This window comes from Loxodonta africana, chromosome 9, assembly GCF_030014295.1.
Source record: "Loxodonta africana isolate mLoxAfr1 chromosome 9, mLoxAfr1.hap2, whole genome shotgun sequence".
NCBI lineage: Eukaryota > Metazoa > Chordata > Mammalia > Proboscidea > Elephantidae > Loxodonta > Loxodonta africana.
The window spans coordinates 3,786,720-3,801,167 of NC_087350.1; the positions used below are offsets into that span (position 1 = coordinate 3,786,720).

At 42.9% G+C, this 14,448-nt stretch overlaps 1 protein-coding gene across 1 annotated transcript in view; it reads right to left on the reverse strand.

Annotated features, from left to right (window-relative positions):
- SHC3 (SHC adaptor protein 3) overlaps window positions 1–13,786 on the reverse strand; it is a 293,940-nt gene extending 280,154 nt beyond the window's left edge. Inside the window, exon 1 of the mRNA XM_003421571.3 lies at window positions 11,845–13,786. Coding sequence (XP_003421619.2) covers window positions 11,845–12,354 — 510 coding nt within the window. The 5' untranslated portion in view covers window positions 12,355–13,786. The remainder of the gene's footprint in view (window positions 1–11,844) is intronic.
- Between the last annotated feature and the right edge of the window lie 662 nt (window positions 13,787–14,448).

A 14,448-nucleotide genomic window follows, 5' to 3' on the forward strand; every position in this document is an offset into this window, starting at 1 on the left:
GTGTGTGTGTGGTGTCTTTGCCTGGCTTTGGTATCAGGGTTATGCTGGCTTCATATAATGAATTCAGAAGTATCCCTTCCTAGTCTATGATCGGAAATAGTTTGAGTAGTGCTGGTGTGAGCTGGTGGTAGAATTCTTCAGTGAACGCATCTGGGACAGAATCGTTTTTCGTTAGGTGTATTTTTTTATTACCTTTACAACCTCTTCTCTTGTTATGGGTCTGTTCATATTTTCTACCTTAGTTTGTGTTAGGTTTGTGTAGGTAGTGTGTTTCTAGAAATTTGTCCATTTCCTCTAGGTTTTCAAATTTGTTGGAGTGCAGTTTTTCACAGTACTCTGTAATAATCCTTTTTATTTCAGTTGGGTCTGTTGTAATGTCCCCCATTTCATTTCTTATTTGGGTTATTTGCTTCCACTCCTGTTTCTCTTTCGTCATTTTGGCCAACGGTTTGTCAATTTTGTTGATCCTTTCAAAGAGCCAACTTTTGGTTTTGTTGATTCTTTCTACTGTTTTTTTATTCTGTATTGCATTTATTTCTTCTCTGATGTTTATTATTTCCTTTCTTCTGGTGGCTGTATGCTTTCTTTTCTGTTCTCTATTTCTTCGAGTTGTAAAGCTAACATTCTGATTTCATCCCTTTCTCCTTTGTTGATGTGTGAGCACTGCCTTTGCTGTGTCCCAAAGGTTTTGGTATGATGTGTTTTCATTCTCTTTTGATTCTAGTAATTTTTTTATTCCATCTTTGATTTCTTCTATTACCCAGTGGTTTTCAAGCAAGGTGTTACGCGGTTTCCATGTTTTTTTTTTTTTTTCCTTGCTCTTCTTTTTATTAATTTCTACTTTTATGGCACTGTGATCAGAGAAGACACTTCGTATTATCTAAATGTTTTGGATTTTTATTGAGGGTTGCTTTGTGGCCTAAGATGCTATCTATTCTGGAAAAAGTTCAATGTGCACTAGAAAAAAAACGTATACTTTGCTGTTGTTGGGTGTTGTTGTTGTTGTTGTTGCTAGGTGCCATCAAACTGATTCCAACTCATAGCAACCCTATGTACAATAGAACGAAACACTGCCCAGTCCTGTGCCTTCCTCTCAATCATTGTTATGATTGAGCCCATTGTTGCAGCCACCGTGTCAATCCATCTCATTGCAGGTCTTTCACTTTTTAGCTGACCCTCTTCTTTACCGAGCATGGTGTCCTTCTCCAGGGACTGATCCCTCCTGACAACATGTCCAGAGTATATGAGACGTAGTCTCGCCATCCTTGCTTCTAAGAAGCATTCTGGTTGTACTTCTATCAAGACAGATTTGTTTGTTCTTTTGGCAGTCCATGGTATATGCAATATTTTTCACCAACACCACAATTCAAAGGCGTCAATTCTTCTTTGATCTTCTTTATTCATGGTACAGCTTTCACATGCATATGAAAAAAAAAAGCATATGAGGCAACTGAAAACACCATGGCTGGGTCAGGCACTCTTTCAAGTTGACTTCTTTGCTTTTTAACATTTTAAAGAGGTCTTTTGCAGCAGATTTGCAATGCGTCTTCTGATTTCTTGACTGCTGTTTCCATGGGTGTTGATTGTGGATCCAAGTAAAATGAAATCCTTGACAACTTCAATCTTTTCTCCATTTATCATGATGTTACTTATTGGTCCGGTTGTGAGGATGTTTGTTTCCTTTATGTTGAGGTATAATCCATATTGAAGGCTATAGTCTTTTATCTTCATCGGTAAGTGAGACACGGACCCCACGGTGCTGTATTTACCTGGATTCTTCCCCTACAGTGTTGTAGTGAAAAATGGGTTCCTTTGCTGAGCTCCCCCACTTCCTGCTTTGCATTCAAATCCTGGTTTTGCTTGGAGGTTGTATGTAAACCCCATTGCACCTGCATGGTATGATTAAGAATGTTGCTTATGTAACTTGTATGAACTCCCTACTTGTAAACATCTTTAAAATTACCTTGCCTGCCCGCCCTTGAAGAGCCGTCTTGGCAGCAGCAGTTCCAACTGACTCTGTTTCCTTCTGCAACGAAATGAAGTGGCCTTTCCTGTTCTCCCACCTCAGTCTCTCGTTTATTGGCCAGTACGAATCACGCCAAGCACAAGCCTGGGGTTGCCACCCGGTAACATAAGTGTTTCAAGTCCTCTTCACTTTCAGCAAGCAAGGTTGACTCATCTGCATAACGCAGGTTGTGCTGTTGGGTGGAATGTTCTAAATATGTTTATGTGGTCAAATTGGTTGATTGTGGCCTTTAGACCATCTGTATCTTTGTGGAGTTTCTTTCTAGATATTCTTTCTTTTACCAAGAGTGGTATGTTGAAGTCTCCTATTACTATTGTGGAACTGGCAATTTCTTTTTTCAATGCTATTAGACCTCGTTTCATGTATTTTTGAACCCTGTCGTTGGGTGCACAGATATTTATTATAATTGTGTCATCATGGTGAATTGTCCCTTTAATCATCATATAATGTCCTTCTTTTTCTTTTATGGTGGATTTTGCCTTAAATTCTATTTTATCTGAGTTGAGTATTGTCACTCCTGCTCTTTTTTGATTGCTGTTTGCTTGATGTTTGTTTGTTTGTTTTTTCCATCCTTTGATTTTTAACAGATTTATGTCTTTGTGTCTAAGGTGTGTCTATTGTAGACAGCATATTGATGGATTTTTTTAATTCATTCACTCTCTCTTTAAGGGTGCATTTAAGCTATTTATGTTCAGTGTGATTATGATAGGTGTGAGTTTTTTGCTGTCATTTTGTAGTGCTTTTGTGTGTGTATGTGGTGCGGAAGTTTTCTTTGTTCCTCTTACTCTCCTGGGCTGAGTTCCTTTTGTTTGGAGAATTTCTCTTCATTTCTTTCATTTTTGTAGACTTCGTGTTTACTGAGACTTTATGTTTTTATTCTTTACTCTGATGAATAGATTTGTTAATTTTCTTTGTGTTTACCTTAAAATTTACCCCATCTTCCTAAGTTTGAACCTGTCTTTTATTACTTGATCTCACCTTGACTTCCTCTCCATTTGAAAGCTCTATACCTATATCATTTATTCCCCCTTTCATTGTTCTGACATTGCTGTCATTTACATATTGATGTCTCTGGTTCCCTGCTGTAAATTTCAACACCCATTCTTGAGAAAAAAACTTTCGATAAAATAGGAATAGAATAAAGGGCATCTACCTACAGCCAACATCATTCTCAACAGAGAGGCTGAAAACATGTTCCCTGAGAACAGGAATGAGACAAGGATGCCCTTTATCACCACTGCTATTTAACATAGTGCTGGAAGTCCTAGCTAGAGCAATAAGGCAAGAAAAAGAAATAAAGGGGCATTCAAATTGGTAAGGAAGAAGTAAAATTATCCCTGTTCGCATGCATAGAGAACCCAAAGACTCCACAGGAAAACTACTAGAACTAATAGAAAGATTCAGCAGAGTTGGGAGGTACAAGATAAACATACAAAAATCAGTTGGATTCCCATACATCAATAAAGGGAACTACAAAAAGGAAATCAGGAAAGCAATACCATTCACACAATGGAATACTACGCATCAATTAAGAACAGTGACGAATCTGTGAAACATTTCATAACTTGGAGGAACCCGGAAGGCATTATGCTGAGCGAAATTAGTCAGAGGCAAAAGGACAAATACTGTATAAGACCACTATTATAAGATCGTGAGAAATAGTATAAACTGAGAAGAACACATACTTTGGTGGTTATGAGGGGGGGAGGGAGGGAGGGTGGGAGAGGGTCTTTACTGATTAGTTAGTAGATAAGAACTACTTTAGGTGAAGGGAAAGACAATACTCAATACATGGAAGGTCAGCTCAACTGGACTGGACCAAAAGCAAAGAAGTTTCCGGGATAAACTGAAGGCTTCAAAGGTCAGCGGAGCAAGGGCGGAGGTTTGGGGACCATGGCTTAAGGGGACCTCTAAGTCAATTGGCAAAATAATTCTATTATGAAAACATTCTGCATCCCACTTTGAAATGTGGCGTCTGGGGTCTTAAATGCTAACAAGCGGCCATCTAAGATGCATCAATTGGTCTCAACCCACCTGGATCAAAGGAGAATGAAGAACACCAAGGTCACACGATAACTAAGAGCCCAAGAGACAGGAAGGGCCACATGAACCAGAGACCTACATCATCCTGAGACCAGAAGAACTAGTTGGTGCCCGGCCACAACCGATGACTGCCCTGACTTGGAGCACAACAGAGAACCCCTGAGGGAGCAGGAGATCAGTGGGATGCAGACCCCAAATTCTCACAAAAAGACCATACTTAATGGTCTGACTGAGACTAGAGGAATCCTGGCGGTCATGGTCCCCAAACCTTCTGTTGGCCCAGGACAGGAACCATTCCCAAAGACAACTCATCAGACATGAAAGGGACTGGACAGTGGGTAGGAGAGAGATGCTGATGAAGAGTGAGCTATTTGTTTCGGGTGGACACTTGAGACTGTGTTGGCATCTCCTGTCTGGAGGGGGGATGGGAGGATAGAGTTGGAAGCTGGCAAAATTGTCACTAAAGGAGAGACTGGAAGGGCTGACTTATTAGAGTGAGAGCAAGTGGGAGTATGGAGTAAGGTGTATATAAACTTATATGTGACAGTCTGACTTGATTTGTAAACGTTCACTTGAAGCTCAATAAACGTTAGTAAAAAAAAAAAAAAAATCAGTTGTATTCCCATACGTCAATAAAGGGAACTACAAAAAGGAAATCAGGAAAGCAATACCATTTTATAATAGCCCCTAAGCAATTAAATACTTTGGAATAAATCTAACCAGGGATGTAAAAGACCTATGCAAAGAAAACTACAAAACACTACTGCAAGAAACTAATCATTAACCTTATATGGAAAGGAAAGAGGACTGGGATAAGTAACGCATCACTGCAGAAGAAGAACAAAGTAGGAGGCAATACCTGACCTCAGAACCTACGATACAGCTACAGTAATCAAAACAGCTTGTTACTGGTACAATGACAGAGACATTGACCAATGGAACCAAATTAAAAAACCCAAATAAAAATCCATCCATTTACAGTCACCTAATCTTTGACAAAGGCCCATACTCAATTAAATGGCAAATTAAGAAATGGTGCTGCCAAAACTGGATATCCGTATTTAAAAAAATGAAAACAGGACCCACACCTCATACCATATGCAAAAACTAATTCAAAATAGATCAAAAACCTATGTATAAAACCAAAAACTATAAAGATCGTGGAAGAAATTATAGGGTCTACAAGAGGGGCCCTAATGTATGGAGTAAATAGGATACAAACCATAACTAACAACACGCAAACACAAGAAGAGAAGCAAAATGCTGGGATCTTCTAAAAATTAAACACTTATGCTCATTAAAAGAGTAAAAAGAGAACCTACAGACTGGGAAAAAAAATTTGGATGTGACATATCTGACAAAGGCCTGATCTCTGAAATATATAAGAAAATCCAACACCTCTGCAACAAAAAGACAAATAATCCAGTTAATAAATGGGGAAGATATGAACAGACCCTTCATCAAAGAAGACATTCAGGCAGCTAACAGACACATGAGGAAATGCTCAAGGGCGCTAGCCGTTAGAGAAATGCAAATTGAAACTATGATGAAATATCATCTCACCCCAACATTACTGGCACTAATCAAAAAAAAAAAAAAAAACAGAAAATAACAAATGTTGGAGACGCTGCGGGGAGATTGAAACTCTTATGCGCTGCTTGTGGGAATGCAAAACGGTACAATCATTTTGGAAAATGATATGGCACTTTCTTTAAAAGCTAGAAATAGAAGTACTATAGGATACAGCAATCCCACTCCTAGGAATATATCCTACAGAAATAAGAGTTGTCACAGGAATAGACATATGCACACGCATTTCATTCCAGCATTGTTTACAATAGCAAAAAGATGGGAACAACCAAAGTGCCCATCAACAGATGAGTGGATAAACAAACTACGGCATATACACACAATGGAATACCACGCAATGATAAAGAACAATGATGAATCTTCGAAACATCTCACGACATGGATGAATCTGGAGGGCATTATGCTGAGTGAAATAAGTCAATCACAAAAGGACAAACACTGTACAAGACCACTATTATAAAAACTCATGAAAAGGTTTACACACAGAAAGAAACAATCTTTGATGGTTACACCAGATGGAGGAATGGGGAGGGAAAAACACTAACTAGACAATAAATAAGCGGTAACTTTGGTGAAGGGCAAGACAGTACACAATATTGGGGAAGTCAGCACAACTTGACCAAGACAAAGTCATAGAAACTTCATAGACCTATCCAAACTCCCTGAGGGACCAAGTTACTGGGCTGAGGGCTGGGACCATGGTCTTGGGGACATCTAGCTCAACTGCCATAACACAGTTTATAAAGAAAATGTTATACATCCTACTTTGGTGAGTAGTGCCTGGGGTCTTAAAAGCTTGCGAGTGGCTGTCAAAGATACATCTACTGGTTCCACCCGATCTGGAGCAAAGGAGAATGTAGAAAACCAGACACAAGGGGAAGATTAGTCCAAAGGACTAATGGACCAAAACTACCACAGCCTTCACCAGACTGAGTCCAGCAAAAGATGGTACCCAGCTACCACCACCTACTGCTCTGACAGGGATGACAGTAGAGGGTCCCAGACAGAGCTGGAGAAAAACTTAGAACAAAATCCAAACTTACAAAAAAAAAAAAAACAGACTTACTGGTGTGACAGAGGCTGGAGAAACCCCAAGAATATGGCCCCCAGACACCTTTTTAACTCAGTACTGAAGTGACTCCTGAAGTTCACCTTTAAGCCAAAAATTAGACAGGCCTATAAAACAAACAATAACACCACATATACCAGACTAAACTGGCACACCAGCCCAAAAGCAAAGACAAGAAGGCAGGAAGGCACATGAAAACTGGGCAAATGGAAATGGTGACTCCAAGGTCAAGAAGGGGAGAGTGTTGACACATTGTGGGATTGGCAACCAATGTCACAAGACAATTTGTATATTAATTATTTAATGAGAAACTAATTTGCTCTGCAAACTTTCACCTAAAGCACAATTAAAAATTTTTTTTGAATTGTTTATCTTTCAGAATTATTTTTTCTTGAACATGAATATGAAATGAATGACATAATCCAGTATTTCTGAGAATCAGATATTTCTTGAAACAACATTTACTATTTTCTAACAAAAAGAAAAACAGACCCTGTCAAAAGTCATCACAGGTTGTCTACCCATTTGTGTAAGTGTGCACAAACATTTAACACACCAGCCACGCTTCCAGATCAAATCAATAACTTTGTCTATCAATGTCAAAAGAACTTGTTAAACATATTTCAAAACATTTGGATAATATTCATATGCAAGCTACCCATATTATCAGGATTTTTAAGCTGTTTTAAGAATGGATCAACTTTTAAAGTTCGACTTCTCAACAAGAAATTTTTTTTTTAATCTAGAACGAAAACGATATTCAATCAATTTCCACGTAATAAAATATCATGGATATATTTTAAATAACTTTGCTGATGACTATTTTTATGATCTTTGCTCACTGTTACTGAAACAATATAGTGCTCAGAAAAGAATATTTAAGATATTTTTACAGACTGTCAACTGAAGAAAAAAAATACCAGTTAAGAATAAATTTTAGAATAAATGCATTTTATAAAAACCATCTATAAAGACCAACACAGTATTCTTAAATAACACAAATAATTTATACCTCCCTACATATCTTCAGATTCATAAATGGAAGAAATAAAATAATTTTGAAAGCGTTCTGGTGAAAACAAGGCCTTATTTCAAAAGGAAAACAATCCAACACAACAGAAAACAGTTCGTTCATTTTCTGATTGTTACAATCTGCTATGAATAGCTTGGAGCGAAGTGTTAGTACAGTCCACGGACTGAAACCTGAGTAAGTCTGAGTGAGCCTTCACAAATATTTATGAATAGCATAATCCACTTTCTCACTGAATGGGGAATAGCTGTAAGCTGCGAGCACCCTAAAGTCACAGCTTTTAAATCAGGCCTCCCAGTTCCTGCTATTGGGCCCTCAGTTCAGAGGATTTCACGCCAGCCGTCATCACTTCTTACCCTGTTTTAAGTCAGTGATGTGACATGCCCTTCTTTGGGGACCCAGCCTGGGGCTAAAGGCTAACCTCTGTGTAGCACCCGCAGCGTTGGCTCCCTGCTCAGGCTACACTGCCCACATCATAAGATGGACTCAGGCAGTTCTAAAACTGAACGGCAAGCTTCTATTTGTCTTCAGACAGTTCTATTTCAGTCCAGCAGCTACTTTTAAGAACTGAACCCTCCCCGCACCGCACCCCCCCCCCCGCCCCCTACCATGAACTGTTTGTGTCTTTTCTAAAGCTGTTGGGCCATGGGCCACGTGCCCATAAAGCAAAAAGCAAAAAACGAAACAAAAAAACCAAACCCATTGCCGTCAAGTCCAACTCACAGCGATCCTACAGGACAGAGTACAACCGCCCCATAGAATTTCCAAGGAATGGCTGGTGGATTCAAACTGCCATGCATTTGGTTAGTAGCCGAGCTCTTAACCACTGCGCCACCAGCGCTCCTAGGAGGAGGAAAGCTTTACAGCCTTTGGGACCTGCTAAAGCCCATTAGCACAATCCAGGGACAGCTGGGGTTCTGACCAAACATTGGCCTTAGACAAGTAGAATTTTAAGGTGGGCAGCTAGTGTAATCAACACTTGTTTGTATGTCTGTTAGCCTGTTGTGTCCAAATATGAAACTGATTTAAGTTTTTAAATGGAGTTATAAATGAAAATATTTATTGTCGTTGCTATATGGGTTTTTCTTTTCTATCAAAGGAATATTTTCTCGTTCTTTCCTATTTATGATACCAAAAGGCAAAAACAAGTGTCACGCATACTTAGGGGTAAGCAGGTTTGTGGATGAGGCCTGTCTCCCAGAAATGCAAAGCGTGAGGCTGCTGCCCTGGGAGCCTTCCGTGTTTGCATAACCTCTGGTGCTGTGACAGCAAACACACATCCCGGGCATGAAGGACTGATTAAGCATGCCAGGAGCTCTGAATCGTAGTGTTGCTCAGGAGAACTTTTTCCATTCTTAAATTTTATAACCTTCATTATTACTACTACAAGCTGCTGGACAAATAGTTTGAAGTTTACTAGACGATCAAAATTCACCAGAGTTCTGTATTTAAAAGATTCCACGTGACTGGAATGTTTAGAAAGAGATTCTAAAATATTTTTGAATAATAGTTTTTGTGTGCAATATCTTAATGTTATCTATAAGTAGGTATTTCTATGAGAGGGAATTCTATAATTATACAGCATATAAATTTTCCAAGAAACTGAAAAACATTTGGGGCTCATCCTGAATTTAGAAAATAAATAAATAAAAACCAAAGAGAAATAATAAATTCTTTTCCAAACCCTAAACCTTTAGATTTTTCAAATAATATCCAGTCATTTTATTATAAAGATTACCCATTTTATCTACCAGAAATCTTTTAAAGTAAAATAAAACTATTCACAAATCAGTAAATAATACCAAAATAATATTTCTTTCAGCTTTATATTTTTCCAAGAAAATAAGTTTATGCTTTTGAACACAACATAGGCAATGCAGAAATTTGCACATGTGCACCAACAGAGGGCCACGTGGTCACGTGAATCAAACACACAAGAACGTGTCCTTTAGTATCTGATGTCCTTTGCTGCCTGACTTCAAACTTCTCCAGGGAAGCCAGGGGGCAATGCCGTTCACAGCTGCTGGTACGGAAGGGGGCGAGCCGATGATGAGTGCATGAAGCAGCAATTAATCCTGCTAGGCATCCCGAGTCACCTCCGCCCTTTAGGGTGAGGTCCGACACAGTAATCCAAAAACCCAGAAACAGCTCTGCGCAGAGCCGGCCCTCTGATGATTTGGCAGCCTGTTACTGCTGGGGCTAAGTCACGAACCTGAGCTACACAAGATGCCTAAGCCTCTCTGACTTACTTTAGGATGTTCATCACCGTTTTGCCCCATTTGACCTTTAGAACTGGACGTCTGCCTTAGTTCTTCAAAAAGCAAGAGCAGAGCCCTAAGCAAAGTGAATGTTTTGGGTTTTTATCAAGAAAACTTTCAACGCATAAGTTTTAGAGTTCTGCCTCAATTTGAAAACTATCCTCTATATTCAGCATGACAAGTATAAAACCTTTGCCAAGATCTATTTTTCTATTTTAAATGTAGGCTTTTTCTTTCTTCCTTTCTTTTTTAAGCTTGCAATTATACTAACACTTTCTAGAAGTAATATACCCTGGTGTTGCTTTTTAACCTCGAAATTGTCAGGGTTTTTGTTTTCTTTTTTGCTTTTGGCTCCAGATTATATAACTTAAATAAACAATACAAATAGACTATTCATTTCGTTTTATAATAAACACATCCAAATATGCATATTTTATGCTATTCTACATCCCTTTTGGTAAATATAATAATCCATTTTCAGAAGCTAAGATTAAATTAAAAAGCATACTCAAAAAGTGAAGAGGCCCTATTTTGACACTGGTCATCACATTAATTCATAAGTACTTTTTTATATAGGTAGAAGTAAACCACAAAGTTAACTCTTTCTCTAACTGGTTACAAAAACCACCAAGAGACTGTATGTTACACGAGGACGTGTTCTGTTGAATTTTTAAACTTGATCTGTACCCAATATTTACAGACCAGACACCCTGCCGGCTTCTCTGTGCTATTAACTACACAGTAGGGATAGTTTGCGTCTCACTTCTTTTTAAATAAAAAGCAATGCCTTGGAATGACAGGACTGAAATTAGATGGCTTTGGCCACTCTGCACCTTGGGCAGTGTATGTCTAGCAGAGCTTGAGAGCCAGTGGGTCAACGCTGCCTCGGGCACCAGGAGAACAGTAGTAGGTCAACGCTGCCTCGGGCACCAGGAGAAAACAAGCCCTTAGCCAGACTAACTGAACTATGCTGAGTATTTGATTCCTTAAATGTCATAAAATGTGTCCATGAGGAAGGAATTGTATTGGACACATTGTGTGAGATTTTATATTCCTTGTGTTGGAGGAAAAAAGGTCCTCTCCAGCCTGTGGCTCTAGGGGCCCCAGCCTCCCCCTCTTTAAAAAAAAAAAAACAAAAAACTTTGAGCCTATTTAAATGAAAGGTTACAGCCACTGAAAAAAATACTCCCTAATTCTCCTTTTGATGCTGTAAACCAACAACCTGAAGTGTGAATGAGAGACAAACACCAAAGAAACCCTTGCTGAGTTAGGATGCACATCTATCTTATATAAAGCCTTTGGCTTCCACGCAAAGAGCTGGTAATTCTACAGTGGGGAAAGAAAACACCACGCCTAAGGGTCCTGGAAAACAGAACTGAAGTAGTGATAGTGCGTGCCTTTTTCATGCCGAGGAGGCTGCCCCAGCTCCTCAAAGTGTTTTTAATGGATGGCAGGTGCTGCAAGCCCCACCGCTTACAGGGACAGGGGCTGAGGCTCAATAAATAGGCACTAGCTGGACACATTGCAGAGAGGTGGCAACAGCGCATCAGGAGAGTGGGTCAGAAGGAGGTTAAACCGATTTTTTTTTTTCCAATTTCCCCCAGTGGTTGCGGGAAAGGCACATTTGGAGTTCCCACCTCACTGCTGCCAAGCTAGTTGATTGCTAAGGAACGCTCATTTCCTCTCCTAGGGTGACAGTCACCGAGCTCCCTGCCTCCAGGCTGCGGAGCCCCAGCAGGGAAGGAGTCCGGAAAAGAGCTTATCCCCCCACCCCCCGCTTCTCCACCACCACCGCCACCATCACTCACCCGGGGCCCTTGGCACCCACCTTGACGACGTACGTCACTCCGGGCCCCAAGACCTGGTCGCTGGCGTGCAGCCAGCCCCGGGGGTGCCTGGGCAGCAGCTCCTCGCCGGGCCGGCCCTTCCTGGCGGCGCTCATCTCTCTCGGGGCCGGCCGCGCACTGCCTGGGGCCGGGGCGCGGGCACATGTGCGGTCCGGGGCGCCGGCGGCCAGGCTGGGAGCGCTGCAGCTGCCGGTGAGCTTGGCGCCGGCCCGCTCCCTCGCGGCGGACGAGAGGCTACGGAGGCCCGAGGTGGAGAGTTTCAGGTGGGACACCTTGTGGAGCAGGTGGCCCAGGCTGCTGGGCCCATCGTCCGGCGCTTTGCGCAGCGCCTCACTGGAGACCAGGTAGGGGGACGCCGCGGAGGTCGCGGGCACCGCTGAGACCTTGCCGCCGCCGCTGCTGCCGCCGCTCATGGACAGGTTGTGGATAAGTTCATCGACTGATGTCACCGAATCATTCCTGAAGCGATTATACTTGGTCCGTTGCAGCATGCCCTTCTATCTGTTCGCCTGCATTCGCTCGGGCGGTGCGGGTGCCAGCCCCGGCGCAGACCGCCTCGCATAGCAGGCGAGCCACACTCTACCGAGCAAGGACAAAAAGTGGGGTGCGGGTGCCCCCGGCACAGTTTTTTGGAAGAAGGGAAGAGGGGCAAGAAAATTGTGCCCTCCCACCATGAAAAACAACAACGACACAGGCCCGACCCAGAAGGAGAATGCTCATGGTTCCACGGTTGATTTGGAAAAGTAATAGTTTCCTCTGATAGCGATCCCAGCTGCTCAGAGCTGCCAAGTCTCACAGCAGAAGCATGACTCACTCAGTGAGAAGACCCTTCTCAACAAAGGCTCGGGGAACACTGCAAATCACTTCCTGTAGCAAAAAGGGAGGGGGGAGAAAAAAACTACCTCCACCCACTGACAGCACACTAGAGCCAATCAATTCTCAAATTTCCTTTTCCTACCTTCCCAGATATTTCCTTCTAACCTTTGGTTTTCACCTCCCTGCCTCCCCACCCTGCGTTTGTGTCAAAGGTAACCCAGTGCCTTCAAATAATCAAATCAACTTTCTGAAACCCACGGTTCTGTATTACATTTTCATCTTTCAAGCTCAGCCCATCTGTGTGAGCCCTGAAGTGTCTGACAGCCATGCGATAAAATGTGACGAAGCCTTTTTAAGAATCAGATCTTCATCAAATCCTGATGAATTCTGATCTGGAAAGCAACAGTAATTTTTAAATGGCAAAAAAAAAGGAATATTCACTCCCATGTCACCAATGTCCTGGGTTTTTCTTCTTTTTCTTCTCAAATCAACAGAGCAGCCATGCCAAGCGTCTTTGTGGCAATGCAGTGGCTCAAAAAAAATTTCTTAATCTGCATATGAACTTGTGCCCAGTGTGAATCCAGGTGTGTTCCCTGTTAATTCTCCGCAGCCTTTCTCAGCCAGGGTCAAGGGGAATTCCTATTCTGGAAGAAGAGGAGGGGGCTTCTTTGATGGGCGCCCACAGGCTCCAGCGATCCATTCCGAAGGAGCTGTGTCAGAAGCTTCATCCCAACTGAACGCGCTTGTTTCGGCGCTAAGAAAAGCTTGAGACACATCTCAGTATCCCGTCAGTTGCCGCTTGCGACCCAGCAGTGAGGAAGGGAGAACGCAGTTGGCCTTGTGACACACAGAGCCACAGGAAAAAAAAAAAAAAACACCGTCTTTTCAGCATTCGGACTCCTGGAAGGGAAACACAGCGGCCTTCCTCCTCCTCAGTTAGGAGACCTGGAAATTCACGGCCCCGGAAGCTCTGGAGCCCCACTCCTGCCTGCGGCTAGTCAGCTCGGCTCGTCTCCATCCTGCGTTAGAGAACTTGCCTGACACAGGGAGACAGACTCCAAGTTTCCCAGCCAACTTCTAGGCAAGCCGCTGAATTTACCTCCAGCCTGTTCTTGGGCCATCCTGAGCCCCTCACACCCCACGCCGACATGTCTGTGGCGCCTGAAGAGCCAAGTCTTCAAAGAGTTCTACGGCGCAGGGTTTAACGAGCGAGGCCCCGGGCGCGCGGAGCGAAGCCCGCTGCCAGGACCCGCGGCGGGGAGGCGCCCTGCGTCCCTGCGCCCGGGGAACCGGCTCCAGCGCGCGCCCGCCCGCCCGCCCGCCCGCCCGCCGCCGCCGCGGCGCTGGAACAGCCACACAGCGCTCCTTTCTCCCCTTACCCCGGCTTGCATAGCAACAGCAAACACACACCCCATAGATGATTTCGACTGTTCCCAAAGCCCCCCCAAATCTAAAACAGAATGGCTCTCTCATCCCCAGACCGTGATCTTCATTAGAAGCAGATAAAAACAGCAAAGTGTGAATGGAATTCTGTGTGTGTGAATGAAAGGGCCGGCTGGCAAGCCAGCGTTTCTGTGAATGAAGCGGGCCTGCAGCCGCCGCCAGGCACTCCCTCGGCCAATGAGCAGGCACCCCGATGACTCATTCAACAAAGCCTTGCTCGGTAGTGGAAGGTTCCATTTCCACCAAGGGCGGGATCGTCCATCCGACGGCAGCGGGGCGCGGGGGGCGCCGATGGCACAGCTCTAGGGACGGAGGAGCCAGCCGTG